General features: G+C 44.3%; 1 protein-coding gene across 1 annotated transcript in view; it reads right to left on the bottom strand.

Annotated features, from left to right (window-relative positions):
• Positions 1-17,267, bottom strand: part of LOC146190617 (cell adhesion molecule Dscam1-like) — an 86,956-nt gene extending 69,689 nt beyond the window's left edge. Inside the window, exons 1-3 of the mRNA XM_084600208.1 lie at positions 17,201-17,267; positions 3,744-3,922; positions 2,718-2,874 (exon numbers count right to left, since the gene is read on the bottom strand). Of these exons, the coding sequence (XP_084456334.1) occupies positions 2,718-2,874; positions 3,744-3,922; positions 17,201-17,267 (403 nt within the window). The remainder of the gene's footprint in view (positions 1-2,717; positions 2,875-3,743; positions 3,923-17,200) is intronic.
• Positions 17,268-20,103: the final 2,836 nt, after the last annotated feature.

Raw genomic sequence — 20,103 nt, 5'->3', positions numbered from 1 at the left:
GTCATTTTGGCGCGTGTGCCATAGAGTGTTTCGAAACAGCCACTTCCTTTAACCTAGGTTGGCGCCCAAGCCACTATAGCCAGCCGCTGCCTCTGCTCTTTCTCCCTAATCGCACTCCATGCTCTCATCCCCAAATGTGCAAAGAGGAAGTTCTCTCTTACCAGTACGTCTCCTGTCAACCGAGGTAGGTTCTCTGAGAACGTCGAATCCGGAAGCGTGAAACGGATAGACCAGCTGGAAAACACTAACGCTCTGAAATAACGTGCGAGAATGCTACAAATTTGCATGATATAGGAGTCAACTTCTCGAAGTTCTTCCTGCAGAGATAATATCCGCATGGAGTCATATGGGACGTGGATAAGGCGCAGTTTCCCCTCTAGTGGCTTGGCAAGCGGTGGAGTATTAGGGCGGAGCCTCCAGTTACATTGCGACTGTCGACCCTAAAGCATTGCTCAACAATGAAGCTGCGAATAATTGTCGAAAAATATCCTATCTATGTACTATATGCCTTGATAATTCTTGCTACTTGCCTGGTTGCTATTCAGCAGTAAGGCGCTGCAGTTACCACTGAAAGAAACGGACAAACTATATATACCGAAGGAAAGGAAATTTGCTCGTCTCCTGTCGCGAAGAAACATTAAAAGAGAATCCCAGAATATATAGTAAAACCTTATTCTCTCTAAGGAAAGTAATATAACTGCTAAATTTAGTCCGGCAAAAGAAATCTTGTGGCCACACGATATGAAAAAGGATAACAAACTGGGATAACGCGATATCTTGGTTTGAGCCTCTTCGGGATTCATGCATTGACTCCACACCTGTATAGAGTTTGTACTCTAAGGCGAAGCTTCACAAGCTCAAAAGTATTTTGTCCTTGTTTCCGACCGCACGCTCATCGTACGAGCGTCTGTTTTATGGTTAGCATCCATTCCGGTGTGTGTGGCGAAAAAGGCGAATAATACCCATGAAGAACATGGGTATACTTGGAGCGTCTTGTCTGCTATGCGAGCACTGGAAATTCGCAGATCCGGCGGTTACCAATTCCGTGCAGTCTTCTCTCAAGCTTTACTGCAGCGCTTCGTATGTAGTAGTACATATTTAGCGACGAAACAAAACAAAACAAAGCTAAAGGAGACAATAAGCTCTGCTGCCAAGGGTTTGTTTGTGCGGCCAAACTGTAAATTGCACGCCGTATTTAGAACTCACGAACGCCAGACACGGCCCTCGTACTTTGTACTTTCCTTTTTTTTTTACGTTTTATTTGTACACCTTACTCTACCTTATAAGCATAGAGCTGCAATTGTGGTTGACGGTTTTGAATAGTCATATGCTCACGAAGCAACCGGTCTGTCAAGCTACTCCGATTTGCCAGTTGTGAATAATTAGGCTGATGAAGAAACACAAACCGTGCTGTAAGCTTTTACAACAATAAAGCTTTAGGAGAGATAATTTAAAGCAAAACATGCACTGGAGCTCTTAAAGAGATAAAGCAATTGATGGACCATGTGGTCTCTTGTGCACACACGTAAAAGACGGCGTAATTACGTTCGTTAGCTAGGACCCTCAAAAGCGCTTAACTTGGAAGCTTCTCATTGGCGAAATTCCGATGGCCTCTTCAGCGTCGTCTCAACTCATTTAATTTAACTGCCGCACCCGTGCCTCGCGTAAGTTACGTGCGTAAGTGGGCAGCGCCTCATTAAGCCGTCGAAGTCGTTAGCGCGCCGAAATAAAATTAGCTTTTATCTTTTTTTGCATATTTCTTTTTCAGACGTAGAAAAGCGGTTTCTTTACGACCGAGCAGTTCGGACCTCCAAAAGAATAATACCGGTCTTGAGCTCCTCACCTCGCTCGAAGTCTCCCTGAAAGTCAGAAATTTTACATCACGACAGTTTCTTAGCCCGTCGCAGGTGCGACGGTCGTTAGTTATTTTGTTTTATGCGCAGATTTTGGCCTCTGTCGTTAAACCATTTGGTCACAGCGAGCTGATAAGTCCGTTGCCTCTCCACGGTTTGCTCTTGGGCGTGCGTAACGGAAACGTGGCCCGGAAAGGACAGCCTGTACGCGAGCGCGCATTCTGTTGTTTGCAGCCAGTGTAAATAATATCAAGACACGGTCCCTTTTTCCTGCGCAAAGAAAAACCTTTCGAGCCATCCCCATCGCATGTCTGTAATTATTCAGAAGTTCCTGCGCCACAGCCTACATACATCTTGTTCTCTTTGAGTAACACGGGCAATTGAAGTTTCTCGGTTACTGAATAGTTCACTTATTTAGAAGAAATGTAGTCATTACACGATTGCTATAGAAGCCTTAAATGAGGTTTCTCTTGTGTGTGTGTTTTTTTTTTTCTTGATGCTAGAAGAAGCGCTGGTATTGAAGTCAGCCGGTTTGTTTTGGCCGCTTAAAGGTAAAGGAAAGGAGCCCTCACCCCAGAGCAAAGAGAATACGAAGCACCTTAAGAAATAATGCGCTTCTCGTAACCGATTGAATGGAGAACAGTTTATGCGATCTTGCGATCTTGCCGAATAAAAAAGTAGTGGCAAACCCAGGAGAGTAATGCATACGTGAAATAAACGGATGTAGATGCTATGTGGACTGTCTTTAGAGTCTCGTTCGAGTTCGAAAATAAGAAAATGCAGCTAAAGTCTTGCTTTTTTATATATTCATTTCGCCTATAGCTCTACACAATTGAAAGCGAAAGGTACACTTTCTGTACTCACCGCCTTGGACGCGGGCTGGACGGCTCTTGACGAGACCGCGCTGATTGGATGCCACGCACCGGTACGTGGCCGAGTGCACCTCAGGCCGGAAGTGGGAAGGCCCGAAAGGTCGAAACACGAGCGAGCCGTTCGAAGAGATCTGTGTAAGACCGAGGAGCTGCAACCGCATAACAGAAGCTTTTTATAGCGAGGCACGCGCTCCATTTAGATGAAGCTAGCGAATCAAGTTAGAAGTATGAATGAGTTATGACCAATGCAAAGAGTTTGCGACAGTGCATCGATATACAACATGGCTAGAAATGATATGCGGTATTTTATGACGGTTGAAAACCGTTCTTGTTGGAGTCAGGTCGATACGCTTGGCGCTGCTAATTTCGGAACACTAATCATGTGCTTTATGGGCTGTTTGATTTGACTGCCATGAATGCAAGCAAACTTTTCAGTGACTACGATGTAAGATCCGCTTGACACCCGATCACAATAGATACATAGTTATTTTTATACTCATTGCGCGCAGCATTTGAGCTGTCGTAATTGGTTCCGTTTTTTAGCCAGGTGATTGAATAAAATTATATGCTATGCCAAATTACGCCTTAATGAGAGCATGCCGCTTAGTATATCTCGAGCGTCGTTCTAAATGTTTGGGGTGAACACACTGCGTAAAAGCAGAGAAATATGAAAGTGTGTGGTTCACATGCAAGGAAGTTTTAGTGGACACTCTCTTCGTTGCTTCGTTCGGGCTGTGAAGTGCTATCTCACTTGTGCTTTCCATTTGTGAACTCCGATGGAAACTTTCCCTTTCTAGTGGCACTGCATTATCGCCACTGCATTGATCTAGTTTCCAGCCTGCATTTACCAGCCTCGCCATATTGGGGTTAAAAGTGCGAAGATGCGGACTCTCATTAACCGCCGGCGTACACGAGAAGGCGATCGTCACCTACAACAACCCTCAACATTCAACTCGGCTTCATCGTGCGCGAAGCGGCGGCATTCTGCCGGGTCCAGCAGCTCGCGCATTGTTCTCACCGGGTGAACTTCGCTTCCGTCAGCCGTCTCCCACGTGATGCTTGGCGCCGGCTGACCCTCCGCCGAGCAAGGGAGCGAAGCGCCTGCTTCGTTCGAGAAGCGAACGACGTTAGGAGGCTCCAGCAACAGCCGGGGACCGTCGCCATCGACCCTCTGGCGAAAGGAATTCAGCGCGCAGCCTGCGTGGAAAGGAATCGATCGTTGAACCGGTGATGACACGCTAAATCAATTAATAACAGTTAAATCTCTTAGTTTACTGGGACAGCTTGCGCACCGTCATAAATATGCAGCGTGCTTACCGCATAGTAAGGTGATTAGTAAGGTGATAGTTGGAAGGAATACAGTCTGACCCCCACATATCCAGCAGGAACGAAATAACTAGAGTGAGTTAGCCTTTTCTTTCATACCCCTACTTCTTAAATGAGTTAATTAAATCATCCTGGCTTTCATCCCTGCTTGAAAACTTATCCTAAATGCATCTCTGAACTTCTCGGAAATATTTGTTTATCTCTTCAGTGCTATTATTAGTAACCACCTATGTGCTCTCGTAGAATGGACAAGATAGCAGTTTTCATGCATAGATCAAGCATCGGATGATCTGCTCTACATGGAGTCATAGAAATTTTTAAGTGAGTCATAATGAATGCCATATGTATCAACATGCGATTCATCATGTAATTTTTAAGTGAGTCATAATGAATGTATGTATATCAACACCGATTCATCATGTGTGCGGAAAAAATTATAAATAACTGTCAGTAACTCGGCGGTAAAAGTGAGTACAGCAGCTTTACGATTACAAATACCGGTTGTTACATAACATCCGGCGTTTGCATTGGCAGTGCCATTTGCAAAAAAGGAAAGAAGAAGAAGAATCGACAACTGAACCTGAATCAATGGGAACGCTAGTAAAATCTTTAACTGAAGCAAATCAAAGGAAATGAAAATATCAAGCATAATTTGTACACTGGTGCAAGTAGAATGCAGAAACATAGTCAATTCTGTTTGGTAAATTAAAATCGCCAGTCACGTTTAGCCAATTATTATATGGGGTTCTAATATCTTATTCAATTTAGTAGCGTTCCACAGAGGACTTAGGTGACCTGTATATTGCTCCTAAAATGTAACGAACATGTTCAGTGTAGCGGCTGATACATTCATAAGGCAACACTACGAATTCAGCGATGACAACTTTGCCAAAAAAAAAAATGTAAATATCAACGTTTAAAATATGTCAAGCAAGCCGCACTTGTTTTGGTTAGAGTGAAGCTCTGTTATCTTGGGTCCAGTGCTGGTTCTTTCTCGGGCAATGTCCGCTCCGATGTAGGGCCGGTCGTTAGCGACGTAGTACCAACACTAGGCCCAAGATTTGCGCTGCCTGGGAAAATTTGAGAACTTAGTGCACTAGAAATCTAACACTTCTCTATAATATTCCGTTATTTTGGGGGGGGCCAGTAGTTGACCACCGTAATCAGGTACACTTTAGAAGTAACTGTAACTGTAATCAGTGACATATTTTCTGTAGCGTGTACAGCAACATCACTGAAAAGAACTGAGAGCAATGTAGCATCACTGCCTTTCCTTCGGTCCGGAGTTGGCGGTTGTAGAGTTTCGTTTGATCGTGCAGAGTAGGAAACGCCATGCTCTTTTCCATAGCTCGCTCTTCTGTTCAAACTTTCTCCAATGATCTTTCTGTTACTCTCATTGTGCACGCACGCACACGCGCACACACACGCGCGCGCGTGTGTGTGTGTGTGTGTGTGTGTGTGTGTGTGTGTGTGTGTGTGTGTGTGTGTGTGTGTGTGTGTGTGTGTGTGTGTGTGTGTGTGTGTGTGTGTGTGTGTGTGTGTGTGTGTGTGTGTGTGTGTGTGTGTGTGTGTGTGTGTGTGTGTGTGTGTGTGTGTGTGTGTGTGTGTGTGTGTGTGTGTGTGTGTGTGTGTGTGTGTGTGTGTGTGTGTGTGTGTGTGTGTGTGTGTGTGTGTGTGTGTGTGTGTGTGTGTGTGTGTGTGTGTGTGTGTGTGTGTGTGTGTGTGTGTGTGTGTGTGTGTGTGTGTGTGTGTGTGTGTGTGTGTGTGTGTGTGTGTGTGTGTGTGTGTGTGTGTGTGTGTGTGTGTGTGTGTGTGTGTGTGTGTGTGTGTGTGTGTGTGTGTGTGTGTGTGTGTGTGTGTGTGTGTGTGTGTGTGTGTGTGTGTGTGTGTGTGTGTGTGTGTGTGTGTGTGTGTGTGTGTGTGTGTGTGTGTGTGTGTGTGTGTGTGTGTGTGTGTGTGTGTGTGTGTGTGTGTGTGTGTGTGTGTGTGTGTGTGTGTGTGTGTGTGTGTGTGTGTGTGTGTGTGTGTGTGTGTGTGTGTGTGTGTGTGTGTGTGTGTGTGTGTGTGTGTGTGTGTGTGTGTGTGTGTGTGTGTGTGTGTGTGTGTGTGTGTGTGTGTGTTGCTTTACCATCCGCTACCTACCATATACCATATAGCTGTTCGGCAGGAAGCCATCAATCTCATAAGCACACGTGTACAGCGAGTCCTTTTCTGCAGAAGCGGCTCGCTTTGATCGGCTGCGGATACAACGGCAGGCTAGCGCAAAGGAGTTGCTCTGAGCAAGCCCGTTTCTCCGTAAGCCGTTTACCGGCCATAAACGATCAAAAGGTCTCATTAGGAGCGACGATTCGCGTTTGTAACGGTCCGGAAGAGAGCCGTGGTGAACAGAAAGCTGACCTTGCTTCTACCGAGCGAAACATACCCGAGTCTCCTTTCTACTGCCGCTTGAATGCGCAGAGTCTGCCCACCAGCTACGCGGCACGCTGCGACAGGCGAGGTCATCGTTTGTTTCGCCTGAGTGCAGAGAGCGCGATACGCGCCAATTGCACCTACGTAACTTCCGTATTAATTTAATAATATAAGTGAGGACATTATAGTTTGAGCGAAATTAGGATCAGTTTGTCTCAACTGTTTATCACCAACTGCTTTGTGTGGCAAGAAAACTTATACTAGCCATACACCCTAAAAACTTATAAGGCAATGGGGTTACCTAGCTCCATTGATGCAATGCTTTTTGGTGCTCTGCAGTAGACGAGAAAGTGCGAAAGCGGCAAGAACCTTTAATACCAACTATTGAGCAACAATTGTGCTAGTCACCATTACTGTTATTCGTCAGTCTTGCCCTATCCATTTTCCATTTCACTCAGCTGGCCAGAGAATAACGTTATTTTTCTAGAAGTTCACCGAAGATATAGCTTTCCTGACTACATATTCAGAAGAACTGCATGATGGAAACGAACTCTTAACGGAGCAAACTTGTACTAGTACAAATCGGTTTAGGTTGGGGAGGGGGGGGGGGGGGGGGGGGCATGAAAATTAGCAAGTTATCAGGGTATAACATGAACTTCATCTGCTAACAGTCAAGAATCCTATAGTTGATACACAAGAGATCATAATAACAATTTCTGGTCTACGTGACCTGATTACCCACATACGTAATGTAGCGAACAGGTAAAGGATCGAGCCGCCGACAGCCCGCACAACACTTTCTTCACAAGTTTTCGAGCAATCATATTAGCAGGAGAGACTGTGTGAAAGCACGCCTCTTGCGATGCATAATGAGTATCACATACCTTCCAGTGTAGACAAGTTGCAAGTTGAGAACCGAGGACCCTTTCATAATTTGCTACCTCGAGTTCACCTTTCTACGAAATGCAGAACAAAGGACTGTGAACATAAAATTAAGTAATGCTTATCTACTTTTTTTCAGTGTGCTAAATCCTACCTGCTGTTTCTTCTCCACGAAGTGTTTTCTTCCCTTCGCACGTTGAAATGCATGCATTTACGGAGGTTAAAGAATAAGCTTACTTCTGTGCATTACCCAAATGCTCACGAAAGGCCAGAGTAGCGGAGTAAGACATATGGCGGTGGTTTTCGGCGCAAAGCAATCCTCATGTTCTCGTCTCCTTTTTTCTTTTTTTTTTCTTTTTTGCAACACAGGTTACAGTTAGCTAAACAGCATGGTCTAGGTTTCGCCTCCGACAGAGTTATCCCTCGCTGATAATGGACAGTTTTACGCCGCTTGTTGACGCGCTTGTACATTTATAGGAGGATAAAAAAATGAAAATAAAAAACAGTTTCTGCATAAGCGCAGTGGCTCATGGTGTGTGTATTACTCTGAAGAACAATAAACAGGACCAGTTTCTATATTTGACTATACCAAACAAGCAAGAGGCATATCAAAATGCTGGACCGCTTAATTTGGTTGGATGGTCAGTTCTGTATTCAGATAACCAGAAAATTATTAATAGCAGACTACTTTATGCCACGGAGGAGTTGTGCGTAGCGGTTACACAGACTTAAGTTGTGTCCGACTATAGGAATATTAGTATCTCTTTTCTTTCAGACGCAGCTTCAAAAGTTTCAAGTTAGATATGTTCATTCCTATTGACGCTTCAGTGGCACAAAGACACGAGGAAAGCTTTCATAATGCTAGTACTGTTATGCAATTTTCTTCCATGAAATATTATAACCTGCTTTAACCTACAATAAAAGTCATGACGGTTAACTAGGTATTTCGTTTCCGGCAGCAATGTGAAGTTTCACTCGCCCAAATCAGCAAACGGACTAATGAAAACGAACCTAAAAGTGCTCCTCGCACGATGGTTGCATGAACAGTTTATGCTGAACAATGTGTGCGAAATAAAAGCTTAAAATGTATCCAAACAAAAATATATTTGCCAGTCGACATCCGGGATTTACTTAAAGTCAACAGATACTGCACAAATCGAAAGAGTGTTGTCACCTGGCCCCACCCAATGCAAAAAAAAAAAAAATGCTTTTCTATTCATCAACAGCAGCCTTCATTATATTTGAAAGATTAAAGGCCATAAGTGCACACTATTATGCATATTAAACGCCTTCGTTTTATTGTTTTGTACGTTCCTTTTTTTACTTTTTAAAATTGCTAACTTCAAACATTTGTTTGTTTGGGTTTGGCTCCAGACGTCTCGCGAAGTGCAAAAGTCAACAAAATGCGGTCGCGCTGTGTAGTGTTACGGAACTCATTAACACTAGCTGTTTAACGTAGCAGCGCATTTATTCCAAACGAAATAAAAAGTCCAGATGCTTTACTTTAGAACGAGGTAAAGCAAACGCTCTGCATTTGGTTTTCGGTAACTTGATGGCTGTGGAGCGCAGTCAGTGCACAGATCGAGCACAGAGAAACACGACTCTGTAGACGTCTGGCTAAGTAAGAAAAGCATTTGTTCTAGCGATGTTGGCGCGTGCATACGCATGCCATTTGGCCTGCGTCAGGAGGGCTCGCTTTCGCGTTCGCAATAGGTAGCGCTTGGGGGTGCCACTACATGACGCCATGCCACTGGAATGTGTCACATGACACGCAATAGGAGAGAGTCATAGGTATCAAACTTCGGCACAAAGCTGCTGAATGCTATTTTCCAGGGTGCACTGTCGTGGCTGCCTCTCAGTAAGCATCCATTCTTCCAGCATTCGAAATTCGTTTCGAGCATTCAACTTTGCGCGCACCCCAACTTATCTTAAGTTATTTGTTACAATAGAGATAAAAAGTTCGCTCATTGGATCGTTCCCGGCAGCTTACAGGTAACCCTGCATCCGTCACGAGGCATGCTTACTTCAAACGACCATGAATTTTTCTTTTGTTTTTGTTTTTTTTTTTTTTTTTTTTTTTTTTTTTTTTTTTTTTACATGAAGACTTCGAGGCTGAACCGAAGAAGTACATAAAAACAGTTCACGATTGCCACATTTCAAATCTAAGTGGCGGGATAACTATTTTTTACCATCTTTCTGTCGTTATCTATATTCGCAGCAGGGGAAACATTTATTAAACTATGAACGTATGCATGCGGCATAAGTACACAAACTATGAGGACAGTAATTCTTGGTGGGCAGCGGGCTAGAATTAGAGCTTCTATGATAAGTCTTTGGGCTCTCAGCTTAGTTTAGGTATTTGGGGTTTAGACTTTAGAGTTAATTTATCACATATAAGCACAAAGGGCTCTCGTGGCCAAATTGCGCCTCTTTTTCTATGTAAATTTCTGCAGTGAAACCGAGAGACGCCCTCGTAAAGCACATTTGCTTCACACTTTTGCGAAGAGGTAAGAAAAGGAGGAAAAAAACAGTGGCGTGATGGCGCAGCCACAAATTGGAGTTTCCGAGTCTTACCTTCCTTATGCACCTCCTATTTAGATTCATGGCTGCATTACTCCTTTATTTTTGTGATGTTCTCGGGTATAAAGTACCAAATAAAACTAATTCCATGTATAAATCTGCGAAAAATACGTCTTTTTTTTTCTCTCACTGAGTTGAGCCTAAAATCTCATGCAACTTTTTGCTGCTGACTTCTTTTCTCATACAGACATTACAGCCCTCTCAAAATTTGTTGAAACAACAGGTTTTGCTCCTGTAGCAATAATGCTCCTGTAGCAATAAATTGCACCAGCAATGCATTAAAAGGTACTGAATAATTTGCAAGCGACTTCACTTTGTGTTCAAGTGCATGTTCTAATTCGAGATTATCCGTCTTAACCCAACATTTATAATTCTCTGAGACATTACATTTAGTGTGAGGCCACTGTGCACTATTGTTAACACTGCTATAAGCGCATTGAAGTATGTAATGTCTTTCAATTAAAGTACTAATACCGAGTACTTAATACTGACATAGAAAAGCAACGGGGAAATATGTTGAAAACAAATGAAAAAAAAAAAAAAAAGCAACCCAAGAAATTGTGACCTGATGTCTTGGTTACTCCGTAGCCCTCCACTACGGCTCCTCTTTCTCTCTTTCCACTTTCATTCCCACCTTCCTCCCTTCCCTTCGGCGCGGTTCGGGTGTCCACAGAGCAAGTGTGACAGTTACTGCGCCTTTCCCTTCCTGTGAACCAATTTAACTTTAATTTTATGTCTTGGTTGTCACAGGGCAACCTCACGCTGCGCGAAGAAATACGTTCATAACCATGCTCCCTTTGCAAGCATAGCGCATAATTTCTTGGGATGTGTTATAATTTGTTTCGTTTTTTTCTTTTTTTTTTTTTTTTTTTTTTTTACACTAGCAGATGCTTCTTTCTGAAAGGTACGCACCTCCAGCGCAGTTATTCCTGCCATAGACAAGACGGTGGGAACAAAAAAAAGGAAACAAAGACGCAGAGAAAATAGTTTGAAAGAACCGGAACCCAAACGACTCAGAAGCAACGGCTGCAAATGGTAGCAGGGAATGAAATGGCGGCCATTAAAATTTCCCGAGAACGACACCGTGCGGGAAGAAAAGGAATCACGTATAATTTGTTCCCGGTGCATCGCTCTGGCTTACGTAGCACTCTATAATGAAGCCTACGGGAAACGACGCACAAGGAACGAAAAAACAGTTCGTGGGATCTGCGCGGTGTGGCGCTGAGGTAGATTGATAGCACAATCAGCGGAAGTACGTCAGGCGAGAAACGAATCCATTCCTGAACGGGAACAGAATCGAGCCAGCTTTTTCTGTCTCTTCCTTTTGCCTTTTTTTTTTTTTTCGCGGAAACCCACCCATTTTCGAGGAATGTGCTGCGCCTGCGATACTCTCCCCTTGCTTTTGTTTCAGCTCTCGTGCCAGCAAAGCAGCCATTTCCATGCCCGACATAAAGGGCTCGTCAAGTGGCCGCTACGTTTCCTTTTACAGAAAGGTTTTTCTTAAAAACAGAAATAATTTCAGTCAAAATGAGTGAGGTATATTATGCCTATAAAGAAATCCATCCGAGTATTCAACGAACTTCTTCAGACTCACACTATTGAAAAAAAACTTATCGCGTCATTCAGCAGTTTATGCAGTGTCCAGTGTTATAAAAGAACTTCACTCACGGGGCGATTATTCGCCTCTCCGCTTCTAAGCTATGGATTCGCGTGACGCGTCGGCAGAATTACCGAAGCACTGCGACTCGGGCCCTGGCGTTCCAGAAAGTTTCTGCCCGCCCTCGCTCGAAAGCAGATCGTGAGACTATGGACAATCATGAAGGATTCGCTGGTACCACGTGTCTTTCCATCTTTATATCTTGGAAGCGAAGTTTGTTCTTCTAGCGCGGTTTCAGCGCTGGAGAAACCGATGCTTGTTTCGTCAGGAGCCAAGCATCGAGACACTTTAATGAAAACGAATACAGGAACATGTGCAAGGCCATTTCATGTATTCCCACTGCATTACCAAAGACACTCTCGTGCTTCTGTGTTATCTCTAAATTATGAACTCAACATATTACTGAAGAGATATCTTTATCTCCTATTTCGTCATTTTAAGTCTTGTAGCATTAAAAACGTCTCACTAGTACATTATATGTCCTTGACAACGTCAGGTAAGTGAACGTTTAAGCGGCAGCGGGAGGCTACGGCGATTCCGATTCGCACCTGCCACTTCGTTCTTCGCTTAATCACTATTCCCTTTGATTGTACTTCTGTTATTTTGCACGTAGTCACTAGCACGCCGTCTTGGGCTACCTCGTTGTCTGAAAGGCCACCTAACTTAGATATAAAGCACCGCTTTATCGAAGCTGAGCGAGGGTGCCTGCGTGGTTTAGGCGTAGCGTGTCCTTAGGATCCAAGGGTCCTGGAGTTTTAAATTTCCATCTCACACTCTCACCTCAAAAGAGCTACCCGAGTTGGTAGCTCCTGCCATCTCAGCCATCTGATTTGTTGTGAAGTCACGCAACCCGTCAGTCAGTTCCCGGCTATGTCATTTGCCAAAGGAAAGCTCGTGATATTTTTTGCTCCCAACGCCGGCACTAACAACGCCAGTTGTTCTAGAGAGCGAGGATTTTAATGCTTTTGCGTTACGCGAAACGTGTGTCTAAGCCAAGTAGCCTATAGAAGGGAGGTGTGACGCGAATGATGCGAAAAGAAGTAAGGGATAAAACGTGTTGAAATGCATATGACAGGTTGTAGCTTGGAAGACAACTTTGACAACGTTTGAAGTGAACTAATTAAGGGGCAGCGTGAAGTGCACAACAAACTGACTCTCCAGCTTACGTTGAAAAATTAAGGAAATGACCTTTGTCGAGATTTGTAATGCGGAGAAAAAGGAGCTGATTCACTCATGGGGAAAAGTGGTTACTTGGAAAAGAGAGAAACGTGGGAAAAATAGACTGAAATTACATCTTTTTGGAGGGATAAAATATCCGCGACTTGTGACCACTTGGACCACCATCTGTCGTGCAGCAGACGTCATCTGGTCAATCTGGCACCTCTTGAAACTGGTTTCTCCAAAGTGATCGGACGTGATTGCAGGGAGCACATCATATTTTTCGAGGGTGGCCACCAGACCATCACGACGTCTCCTGAAACTTCCCAGTTCCAGTGGTATTTTTTTATTAACAAGCAGTCTTCTGTCTTAATTCTGCAGCAAACATAAGGAACTCCATGGAGCAGGAACGGCTGCGAAATGCTTCAAGTCTATTTACAAACTTACAGCTGCAGGCATCAGCCGCTAGGTGCTAAAAGAGTGCAAAACAACACTGCCTCGCTGTAATGAGGTAGTTGAAGCTCACACACGATATGCAGAGGTCGCAGCTCTTGACTGTAAGAGAGTAGCGGTAAGTCTTTCACCGTTCCTCCGACATATCTCCAATTTACATACTTGCTAAAGCCGGATTCCCTATGCGGTCAAAATAGAATCGCGAAGAAAACGCCAAACCAATGCTCTCCTTCCGGTTTTACCACGTTACAGGCAGCGTAGCCAGCAGTCGGGTATCGACTTCAGCTCTTAGATACTCGCGTAACATACACCTGCCGAAGTTACTACTTTCTGTTATTTGGGGATCAGGAGCATTCACTCCGTTCAGTCGCTTTCAAAAGACTTTGCTTAAAGACCTCAGGCGATACGATGTCTGCTTGCGAGGGCAACCTCCTCCATTGGTTCGACTTGGGCACCATTAATTACACGCACTCACAAATCAGGCGCACGCCCTCAGGCCACCTCTTCAGGAGACGAGCTGAAACCAGACGCGACTTTCGAGCATACTAAAAGATGCACGAAAGTCAATAGCGCATTACGCCACTTCGTTTCGCCTCCATCGAAACGCAGCCGCCGGGTTCGAACCCGACCACGGCGGCTGCGTTTCGATGGAGGCGAAACGAAGTGGCGTCCGTGTGCTGTGCGATGTCAGCGCACGTTAAAGATCCCCAGGTGGTCGAAATTACTCCGTAGCCCTCCACTACGGCTCCCCTTTCTCTCTTTCCACTTTCACTCCCACCTTCCTCCCTTGCCTTACGGCGCGGTTCGGGTGTCCACAGAGCAAGTGTGACAGTTACTGCGCCTTTCCCTTCCTGTGAACCAATTATTATTATTATTATTCTTTGTTATTGTAGACTCGTTCGCGCAAAACAGCCTTTCGGCAAGGATTTCAGTGCATGCCTACAAATCAACGTATCTCGTAAATTGAACACAGGACCCTTTTTGGGAGAAGGAGAAGGAGTAGAAGGGGGAAAGGTAAGGAGGTTAACCGGAAGAAGAATCCGGTTTGTTCCCTTGCACTGGGGGAAGGGGGTGAGTGGAATTAAAGGTGAAGGATAAAAGGGAGATACAGGGGTTTTGGGGCTGCTACGTTTGTTATTTTAGTTATTCTACCTTTCTTTGCCTGTCGGTCTGGAATACCAAAAAAGGTGAGTGACTTTTATGTCACTCATTTTGGCGAAGCCTGAAGCGCAAAAAAGCCAGGGTCGAGAGAGAGAGAGAGAGAGAGAGAGAGAGAGAGAGAGAGAGAGAGGGGGGGGGGGGAAGCGCTTTGTCCTGCTCCTCTCTCACACCCATCTTTTTTGCGCTTCATGCTTCGCCGAAGCAAGGCAACTCTATCAACTAGAACACGAAACAGCCTTGCTGTGCTTTTATGTATTTATGCTTGTGATTTGATGGCTGCATAATTTTTGAGAATGAGTAAAATCATTTTTCTCGTTCTTTTCTTTTATTATTTTCGGCCCCAAATGCAACGGGTGACATTGATCCGACACATGGCCTATGGGATGCTTTGCCCAAAGGAAACAAAATTATGCTTTTTCTATTCCGAAATTTTTTTTCATTTCAGTACAGCGCCGATAAATTTGATATGCAAAACAGAGTATAAAACCCACTCGTCACGGGGCACTCTTTCTTCTTCTATAGTAGCTCATCATTCTTTCGACCATCGATCTCCGAAGCGACGTTCCTGATCTCAACTTGGGGGGGCCGTTTCTGCGACTACGATATGACAGATATGCAGCCGAGAAATGCAGCTTTTCGATCGATTTCTCATTTTATTGCGCTATATATTCCCACCCGCTTTTTTCCCAGTATTCCTCAATACCTCGACCAGCCCACAATCCAATATCAGCTTCGGAGTCTAAGCTGTTGCTATCGGCATTCCCATGCAAGGTGCGTTCCACAGACTCCATGCAAGAAGGAAGAAAACGAAAAACGGCGAGGCGTCTCGGGCATGCTAAATACTTTGGACGTGAACTGAGTGCTCTTTTTCACAACTTTCTTTTTTATGCAAAACGAAACTTTGGAAACACAACCGCTTTCAAAATCTCCCTGCCTTACTGGCTTTAGTCGGCGAAGCGGTGTCAATGCGTGTCGCCTTCTTTTGCCGTATGCGACGTCAGAGCACCTGCAACTGTTGGACCCCGGCAAAAACACTCATACTTCTGAATGCTTGCCCTCAGCTGCTGCAAACGTTTTTACGATGTGTGAACCGCTTACTCGCTGAGAACAAAACCCTATAAATATAGATATAAAAAGTACTTTGGGCACCGTTTCCCTACTAAGATCTCGCCTATCACTATAGTCCCATACCAGAAGTTTCGGAGCACTATTTAATACTAGAAATAATAAGGTGCGTGCTGAAATGCGCAGGCCAATCGTGGATAGATACCAACAACCCCGTGTTGTCCCTTTGAAAGTGAGTGTTACGATCCGGGTCTACAGCGTACTGGCTGATCGACTTAATGCACATCACACCGCACTCTTCACTTGCTCACTTACTCGGATTCCTCTACACAGGGCACTGCTGTTATAATTCATGTGGTTTCGGTACACCCTGACCGGTAAATCCCGACGTAGCTGAGCCAAACGCCCACCCGGACACGGGAAATCGTCTACGTTTATCTAATAAAATAAATTACCATAAACCTGCTTTTTGGACTAACTGGAACAGACAGCTCTGTTCACTTCCTCTCGCTGCAGTCACATGCATAAAGCCAGCATACTAAACTGCCAACCACCAACAGGATTACACTCAATCTTCAGTCAGACATGTGCTCCGCCGCGGTGGCGCAGTGGTTAAGACGCCAGACTACTGTACCGAAGTACCTGGGTTCCGACCCGACCGTCGGCGGCTGCGTTTCGATGGAAACAAAATGAAGTGGCGTCCGCGTGCAGTGCGATGTCAGTGCGCGTTAAAGAACCCTACATAGTCCAAATTTCTGGTGACCTCTACTGCGGCGTCTCTCACAGCCTGGGTTGCTATGGTACGTTAAGCCCTACAAACCAAACCATATTCAGACAGGTAAAGACTGGAATAACCTGCCTTCAACCTGTGCATCGATGAAAGACACTGTACATTTAACAAACGTGATAACTAACATGATTGAAAAAATGCACTGCTCTAAAAAAGACGGCTACACATGTAAAAAACAGGACTGCTCCTGGTCTTGGCGTGTGTAGGCGTCTTTTTTGCGCAGTCCATTTTTTTTTTTTTTTCAGTCATGTCTATTTACCAACTCGCCCAACTTTCTACCTTACTGCGATAACTAACGTATCATTATAGTGCGTACCGCTGTTTTTCTTTGCGTTTCTGAGTTATTTGGTATTTCTGTTTTTGTTTGATTTCGTTTTTGCAGCATATTACCTCTAATTGCTTGCGTTCATTAGTTGTGTGTGAGCTTTCTGTTTGTTTGACTATGTTCTTAGCAGCATAAATATGTTACTTCGCTTACTCTTCTCATTGTTCCTTCTTATTGATATAAATGCTTGCCCCCTCCCCATTGAAATGCATATGTATATACTTCCAGACGGTAATCAAAAATAAATAAATAAAACATTATCTAATAAGCACACGTCGCAGTGCATTACAGGCTTCTGGCGTCAAAACTGAGGCCGTGGCAAAGACAGTATACCTCAGCATCCTACTTAGCAACTGCGACGTGGGTGATAAAGTCAGCAAACAAAGTGCGAGCGCGAATCTGTCGAGTCACGTGATGTACTCTGGGTATATTACTCATACCCATCCACGCAATTTCATTTGCTGACCTTTTACTGCTCATGCAGTGGTCATAGTGTTTGCTCCTGGGAAAGAGGGTCATGCACCGTGCTTGTTAAGTTCTGTGTACTTTAGCTCCTGCACGCTGTGTGAAGTGAAATCTGCGGACTCATTTTGTGGGGTGAGCTTAAAGCCTTTGCTATATCATGGGGCAATAAAAACACACCATTTACCTTCTTTGTTGAACACGTACCCGGAGCATCAATAATCTTCTCGGAAAAGCTCTCGCGTGCCTCGGGCAGATATTTCCCGACATCCATTATCGAGTCAAGTAAAGATAAAAAAAAAATATCCTGACAACTGGTTGAGGCTTTGAAATCGCGCCCTTGACCCCTAATACAGCACTGCTATTTTTTACCTAGTCATCACCTCGTCATTTTGTTTTCTAGGAATGATGCTCCTAAATGAGAATTATGATCAAATACTCAGCATCAGGTTAGTTTCACATTAATGTATATTTTCCATCACTATTTTAGTTCATGGTGCCCAGTTTTTCTTTTAAGCTAAGGTACTAGTTGTTCATTAATTTGTAACGTTCTTCTACGAAAAGAAGTCCAACCGACCTATGTTATATATGGAAAGTAAACAGCTCGAACAAAGCCAGCGTGCTTTACTAGAATCGGTAATCGTGTACAATGTGAAGAGTGTGCTGCAAGGCATCGTTGCACAAACTCGCTAATTGGGGATTAGAAACTGAATCTGTTTTAAGTTACTGTGCCAGTGAACACGCGCAAAGTTGCTAACCAAGTCTACGGAATCACAAGTTCAACTGCATGCAAGCCTGCGCTTTGCCCCGAATGTCTCGTCCATGTCTGCGCTTTTTAGTGTCTTTCTTGGAACGAATTCTGTTGTGGTCAAAATACCGTGCTTATTTGTGGTAAGTATGATGAGTTCAATGCAGGTGAACACGAAGTGAGGGAGAACAGCATATGCGAATGCCCACTGGTATATCCTAAATATTTAGACTTATCTCCACTAGCAGATACCACGGGCATGGAGTAATATTTTCATACAACAATGCATGCAACTACGCCTAAAATCCCCAAAGCTGGGTAAAAGATGATATTCCTACTTAAATTCTTGTTTGTTTGTTAGACTGAGCACAGAAAAACGTTTACCAGGTGAGCTAACGCGACTTCAAGCGCCACTCTGGGGCTTCAATTTTTCTTAACACGTTGTGATTTCAAGCACGTTACTTTATTGGATAAATACCGCAGGAGGGGTGTAGTTAACGTTCTCACGTTAACGTACATCTTTCAGGGTGAAACTGCCAAAGGTATTGACTACCTGTCAATGAGCGTGCGATATTGCAACGCCATCTGTGGCACCATGGAATCGATAGCGCCTCGTTATAAATAACTGAAAAAATGTCAAAAACTACAACGAGTGCATCATATTCGGAGCGGTGAGCGAGAAACGTACCTTACAACCCACAGTAAGCACTGAGAAAGGGTGCAAGAAAGGGGTGAGAAACGATGTGCCTCAAGGGGAAGTCATAATGTAGGGAGTGATAAAGGATTTCGTCGTTTTTAAGAAAGCCTCACGAGCTGAGTTCTCAAACACGCAACGCAATGTCCCGGGCTTTTGGAACAGACACCGCGATTCCAATAGGTTCATCTGAATGACTATCGAAATGTACAGCTGAGCGCTTTGGAAAGTCGGACGAGAATTGCACCCTTGCCAATGTTTTCACTCGCTCAAATGGTATCACGAGTCCATGCCGAGAGAAATGGCGAACAAGTCGTCCAAGGGGTGTATAAAGAGATACAGGGCAAGTTAAAAGCATTCAGCATCCTACAAAAAGTGGCCACCGTCAAATCAGTACTGGCTCGGTCTCACCATTGGGTTCACAGTGATCGCTGCCCGTCAGAACCGGTGACACCAAGTCCTGCTTGCCTTTGCTGAATTGTATGAGGCTGTCAGAATGACGGTATATGGCACAGAGGCGTATAGCGATCCTATTCATCCGTTTTTTTTTTTCTTTTTGGAACCTGCCATCCTCGTATTCCATGCCACCGCAAGGAATTCACACTGCTTGCCAGCGTCCAGCCTACCGTCACACTCAATGTGGATAGCGAAAAAAAAAATGAAGGAATCGGGAAAAGCACGATGGAAGAATACATGTCATCTCGTCTTTTCCTTTCCATGTTCAGGCCCTACTTCAGCGCTTGCCGGGATGCGGTTCTCGTGTTTTATTTATTTGTGCATTCACTAAACTTTTTCTAGAAATAATTTGAGATATTTTAGGCGCTCCTTCATCATCAGACGAGTAGCAGGAGGAATAAGTGTTTCCAAGAACAAATACGAAGGAAACATTCGCAGGTAGAACACGGAGCTCACGCCTGATGACAAAGTCCAACAAACTGGTGGATTTGACTTACATTAACTTTTATGCAGCTGAAAAGGCCGTACAATGTAATACAGGTAACGCCGCCACCTCGCGTCAATAAGGTTTTCAGAGGCAAGGCTACACCACCGTTCACAACCTAAAGGTGACCACGAAAACCACTATGCCCCTTGACGTCACAAGCTGAACTCGGGTGACTGGGAAATAATATTCAAACCTTAAAAACTACTTTCTCGGCAATGAATGCGTCCATTGACCGAACAGGTATCAGAAACCTGCACAGAAATAAAGTCTACCCACAGTTACGATGATAAAGGCTAAAGAAAATATGCTACACAGAGTTTATAAACTGAGACCATAATTTGCATATTTACCTCTTTGACCTCCTCTCTCTTCTGAAAGAAATGGTAAACTCCACCAGGTCAATCAAATTTTCACTTAGAGAGTGGATAGTCAGTGCTTCGCTGCCCCTGGCTAGGCAATCATCTTCGGAGAATGACCAGAAGCTTGCATTCTATTTGTTGCGGCACCACCTACTAGTACTGATTTGAACGACCTCAGGGCCCTTTGAGTATTTACAGTTACATAATGAAACTTAAAGAAAGCGCTAATGCAAAGCTTGCAGATGAAAAGCCTTGCTTCGTTTTCTTTACAATTCCTAAACATGTGGAAAATGGTCGCATCGTATGCCCGACTTGCTGTTCGTAGATTTTCACTTTTCTGAATACAAGTCGACTGCGTTGAATGCC

Source organism: Amblyomma maculatum, chromosome 4 (assembly GCF_055883805.1).
Source record: "Amblyomma maculatum isolate TAMU_Amacu chromosome 4, ASM5588380v1, whole genome shotgun sequence".
Lineage (NCBI taxonomy): Eukaryota > Metazoa > Arthropoda > Arachnida > Ixodida > Ixodidae > Amblyomma > Amblyomma maculatum.
Note: the sequence above shows the minus strand (reverse complement) of the source record. Positions and strands in the feature narration are given on the sequence as shown.